Raw genomic sequence first — 5,904 nt, 5'->3', positions numbered from 1 at the left:
CTTTTAAACTGTAAGTGTATTTTATTTAGTTATGGTAGTTATAATGTAAATACAATAAAAATTAAACCAAGATTTAGAATAATAGTCATTTTGATCCATACATTAGTAATGTCTGACTGGACCTCGTGTCACTTTATGTTCAATAAACTGGACCCTGAGATCAAAAAGGTTAAGAACCCCTACATTACTATCTACCATGTGTTTTATCCATGCTCTGCAGTCATTCTTCACATTTAAAGTTGCTCTGGTCCAGACCGCAATGTACAAAAAGTCATTTATTCCGCTTGCAATATTTTTAAAAAGAACTGTAATTTAATTTATTTTAACAGTCCATTTTATGTGTTTTTATGTGTATTTTAAGTGTTTTTATGCAAGTATGCTGTACTTGGAGCCCTAAACTTCCTGTCACTACCTGGGACAGACAATAAAGTTTCTATTCTATTCTATTCTATTCTATTCTATTCTATTCTATTCTATTCTATTCTATTCTATTCTATTCACCCCACATGTTGCTGACATTTTCTCAACTTTTCGTAACTATAAATGTATTTGGGAGCATGGTGCTGGGTTTATGTATGTGCACTCCTAACTGTGAAAGGGTCAGTATCTCTGGGAGCATGCACTGTATCAGTAACCACAAGGATTAACTGTAATCAAATCTGGAACAGGGCAGGAAATTTAGGTGTTTCTACAAGCTGCTTTGTTGTTTGTTTAATATGTTTGTTTAAAACAGCTTTATCACAGATAGACAGAAGGTACAGAGGACTGACCTGGGACTTCCTGTGCTAGTGTCAACAGAACTACCCCCAGATTAACACAATAAAACCCAAAGAACCTGTGGTGGATTTATATGGACACACACACACTTCACCAATGTCAACACCCAGGGGACAACACGGAGATGGTGACAACTGTTTCACCAGAATAACAAATTGGACTGGAACTACAACACTGCTGTTATTTATAAGGTCAGAGCAGATTCTGGCAGAAGACTCAGGTCATTTAGAGTCCAGTTTAAACCATTGTTACAGTGCGGTGTGCTGGAGCAGGGGCACTGAGGCAGCTGACAGGAGAACACTGCTCTGTCCTGGAGGGTCCTCTGGACTCTGTGGGGATAATGGCAGATGAGGGTGAGGGGCAAACACTCATCTGTGTTGGTGAAAGACTTCCACCCCTTGAAGGGGTCTTTGAAGGCACCAGAGGGCTCCTTCAGCCAGAGACTGTTCCACCTGAAGTGCATGAAGCTGTTTTAGAGRTCCTGTCCAACCAAAATCTGACAGGAGCACTTTCTCACTCCTGCCCAAACTATGCTTTAAAATGAAGTTTGATCGTACGAAAAATCACTCATTTATTTAGAATATTTAGCTTTAAAAATGTGAGAGATATTTGTCTATAATNGCAATATTCACATATAACTGTTTAATAAAAAAAGTTGAATTTATTTTGTAGTTTTAGGAAATAATCTAGGTCAAATTACCATCACTAATATTTAAAGGATGTTTTATTCACATTGAATCAACAGTTGTCTAAAGGTTTCAGTAATAGTTCCGTACTTTTGACGAGGCTGTACGATGAGTTTAAATTATGGTCTCATAATATTCTGTAGTCTATCTGCAGCTTCTTGAGGTACACACACATCCAGCCCCACCTAAAATGAATGTATTTTTAATTTGAACTGTGTAAAATAAAACCGACAGGTACACAGCTTTCTGGATTGGATTTCTAATTTGATTTGAGGTAATAATTCTGCAATAAAACTCCAGATTAACTCAATGAGGAGGGGGTGGTAAGACTCATGTGAAGCAATTCTAAAGAGTCTTTTTTACTCTTAGGTTTTAACCCTTTCACTTCTAAACCTAAGATAGGGCTCACACCTGCAGCCTCTGGATTACAAAACTGCAGCTCTGACCACTCTAGACTTCCAGCAGCACAGAACTGATCAGATCAGATAGACCTGTGGGCAGTCTAAGTGTAAGTAGACACAGGAAATAGGCCTCAGATTTCTGTGTTCTCTTCTGTCCAATCTGCTACAAACTGCTGATTAATAATCTGTTTTCTAATTTTAGTTTCACAAATGAATATTTAAACATATTTTACATGACTTTTGCATAAAATAAAACTACATGAGATTCAGACTTAGTGACTGTATGAATGAGCTAAAACCATTTCAATTCAATTCAATTAATTTGTACAGCGCAAAGTCACAACAAACGTAGTTTCAGGGCACTGTACAAAAAAATAACCTAAAAAAGTCAGCAGATTGTGTTGAATCCATTGATCTATATTACTGGATTGGACATGGCCTATAGCCGCTACAGCTAGCGATGCGCCGTCACAGGAGCCATTACTATGCATTGAGTCAGGTCAACACAATGCAGGATGAGCGTCAATCTGTCACAAAAATATTCATAGCACCCTCATTTCTTATCAGATTTCTATAAAATATGGCTTAAATTAAAGCTGAGAAAATTGTCGATGTTGTGATATGTAAAAAATATGTATTTGTTCAAGAGATAAATCTATAAGCAGTCTGGGAACTTTTCATTAAAGGTTTTTGCTAACGTATTTACAGAAATAAATATATATATATATAATTCTAATTTTGCATTTGTTTCCTGGTTCTTGATTCGCGATGAAGTGACTAAAGACAAATTCCTCCAGCTGGTCATCAGATAAATGCGCTCGGCCCCTCCAATGCTTATCTTATGAAATGTAAAGTGGAGGAAAAATAAGTTACAGAGTTTTTTACTCTGATAAATAATATGGATGCACGATATATCAGTATTGACATCAGTATCGGTCGATATTGGTCATTTTTTAGAATATCGGTTGTTCTGATATGTAAAACGAGGCAGATATTAACATCCAATATTGATTTCCCACTTTTTATCTTTGTGTTTGTTTTGTGAGGGGCGATGGTTGGTTGAGTGGTATCTGTTTGATAATTATAGTGAAACTGACGCTGCACAGCCAGGAAGAACTGAAGCAGGGAGCCATGTCAGAGGTCCGGTTGTTTACATATCAAGAAAAGGCCCACGTGTGTTTTTACATATATGTGTAATATAATTTGTGTGTTTGTGTAATATCAGTTATCGGCCATAACAGCAATAATTATATCAGATATTGATATCGACTGAAATTTTCCTATCGGTGCATCCCTGATATAAAATCACAAACTACAGGATCAACAGTACCATCTGCTGACTGACAGAACATCAGTACCAGTAATATCTACACAGTGCGTCGCTAGCTGTAGCAGCTGTAGGCCATGTCCAGTCCACTAATATGGATCAAAGGTATAAACACTTGGACATTTTTGATTTTCATACAGAAAAATAAAATGTGAAAATTCATTAAAATTAAAAATTTAAAAAGAGCAGAAATATTTTAGGGCTTCAGATTTTGTAAATTCTTGTGTATAATCCTCGTGTCTGTTAGTGTGTACTGAGTACTATAATCCAGTGAAATTAGGAGGACAGGGAAGTGATCAGTGGTTCTGTGAATGACGGAGCCTAAATGCTACGTACCGTTAGGTTTGGGATGCATGAGAGGCAGGCGTTTCTGCTCAGGTGACGAGTCTGGCTGGGATATTTCTTCCTCTCCTTCTTGATCTTTAGAAACTCCTGGGATGTCATCAAGGCCCAGGAAGGCTTCACCCTCAAAATCATCGGTCTTCAAGGTGTCGTGGTCCAGAACCGTGACCACCAAGCAAGCTCCTGGAGCCAGGCATTGATCCAAGGAAACCAGGCTGAGATTGAAAAAGTAGATCAGTGTCTGTGAAAACATGATCCTGRCAGCATTTAGGCTACATTTAGTCAAAAACAGGAGTTTATACAGAGCTTTGCTCTTATCATGAATGTCACATTATGTCTGAGCTCTTAATTATTTATTTAARCAGATTTTTCCAGAACAACATGATTAAACATCTGTGAGTTTTACAAACAAGATTTGAACACAAGTTAGAAAAAAGGATTTTCTCTAATCCAAACGGTCATTATTATATAAAGTAACTGAAATATGTCCACACAGTGACACTTAAKTATGTGGACTGAAGGTCTTAGACTGTCTTTAACYTGACATSGACAAGGTTTGTCTTGACAAGTATAAAATGATGTGTTTGACTGAACTTATAGTGTTAAATATCCCCTCCAACAGAAGGAAAATGATCAGGATTTTCAGAAACAACTCAGGAACTACAAGACTCATGCCTGCCGTGAACTGTTGGAGCACCAGTGTTGCTGTCCACACTGAGGGGGAGCCATAGATCGAGCTTTATCACATACATAACGTGTCTGGAGGAGTCAAGTTCAGGCTTTCAAACAAGCATGGTGGTGGCATCATCATGCTATGGGACTGGTGTGTTGCACAAAGAGAATGGGGTAAAGAAGAAGGAGGTTTATCATTAAATTATTTAACTTCATCTCAAATTACCAGCTGGACAGTAAAGGTTTGGTTAGACCAAACACATCATAACTGGTTTCTGGTTTAATAAATCAGGCTAACTTTAAGTCTCAAACCTGTGGAAAATCCATGGACCATTTCTAAAAGCTGGTTTTGTCCCACTTTAACCAGTTTAAATAAACTAACAATTCTGTTTWAAGGAGTGGTCGACTATCAGAGAGTAAAATATGTGAGTGTATGTTTATATTTGAACCTGCAGTACAGGWATCCACAAAAATCCACTCTAAATTCAAACTTTGTACCTAAACCTTGTTTTACAAGAAGAACTCAAACACATCAACTGGTCTGCCTCTGCCTGCCCTAGAGTCATCTGTGTTTAAAGCACTGRGGATGTAGTTACCTTTTTACCTCTGTGTTTGGACGTAAATACACCAACAATGTCTGAACACGACTTCCTCTTTGATATTTACCATGTTTAATCAGGTGTTTTAGTTGWACTGTCAAAGAATTAGAAAACATGCCAGTTTTATCAGCCAGAGGACAGTATGTTTCTGGTCCCAGTGGGTGGAGGCATAAAAACCAACAAAGTTGTCTGTTGCAGTTAAAGTCAGACACAACCAGACTCATGAACAGTGTGTGTAAACTAACTGTCATTTCTCTCAAAGCATCTTCCAGTGTGGAACAACACAAGCAGCAGAACAATGATATACCACACTTTCATAAGCATTAAATGCTAAATCTGTTGAAAGAAACCATAAAAACCAAACGTCTAAAGAAATRTAGAAGTTTTATGAGGTGTTACTGGATTTAAAGAAAGTATTGAAACCAGATGAAGCTGTTCTGAAAGCAAGTGGTGACTCAGTTTACCAACCAAAGTCTTTAATCTGTGAACCAGAGCCCTGGAGCAGGTGGGAATTATCGATGCAACAACTTACAACTCGAAGGACTCGTCAAACAGAGGATTGAGATCACAGTGTTTGATGTGAGTGCAGCGTGGCTCCACCTCAGGAAACATGTGGGCAGGTTCCAGACACAGGTGGACAAAAGGGTCGCTGAGACCTGGCAGGTATGAAACCATCAGGTGAACTCAACAGAAACATCTCAGAGTACTGTGTGTACTGTACAGTACTGTAAATACTGTAACTGTGTTGTTTCACCAGCTCTCACCATTAGAGTCCATTGGTAAGAGGTTGACWGCATTCAGCACTTCAACTCGCAGCTTCTGATCAGASCTTCTGTAGGATGTGAGCAGGGTAACCGCTCCGTACTTCTCCCCCGTGTAGTTCTTCTGCAGGGAAAACAGGACAGAACAAAATAAAAACTACTAATGACTGAAGGAATAATAAGAAATGAGTCTGGGCTGTTTGGGTCGAACCTTGTAACTGTGATGTCACCAGGTCACCTTTGTAAAACAGATCCTGATCTCAGTGAGTTTCTACCTGGTTATATAAAGATTATTGATTGATTATACACAATCATATAAGATCTCACCTGATCTGTTGT

The 5,904-nt window shown here is 38.2% G+C and overlaps 1 protein-coding gene across 1 annotated transcript in view; it reads right to left on the bottom strand.

Annotated features, from left to right (window-relative positions):
• LOC106535599 (protein unc-13 homolog D) overlaps positions 1–5,689 on the bottom strand; it is a gene marked incomplete at its 5' end in the record, with an annotated part of 7,653 nt that extends 1,964 nt beyond the window's left edge. Inside the window, 3 exon segments of the mRNA XM_014032641.1 lie at positions 3,528–3,748; positions 5,337–5,460; positions 5,569–5,689. Of these exon segments, the coding sequence (XP_013888095.1) occupies positions 3,528–3,748; positions 5,337–5,460; positions 5,569–5,689 (466 nt within the window).
• Between the last annotated feature and the right edge of the window lie 215 nt (positions 5,690–5,904).

Source organism: Austrofundulus limnaeus, unplaced genomic scaffold (assembly GCF_001266775.1).
Source record: "Austrofundulus limnaeus strain Quisiro unplaced genomic scaffold, Austrofundulus_limnaeus-1.0 Scaffold1502, whole genome shotgun sequence".
In the NCBI taxonomy this organism is placed as follows: Eukaryota; Metazoa; Chordata; class Actinopteri; order Cyprinodontiformes; family Rivulidae; genus Austrofundulus; species Austrofundulus limnaeus.
The sequence above is the reverse complement of the archived record's forward strand: the minus strand, read 5'-3'. Positions and strand labels throughout refer to the sequence as shown.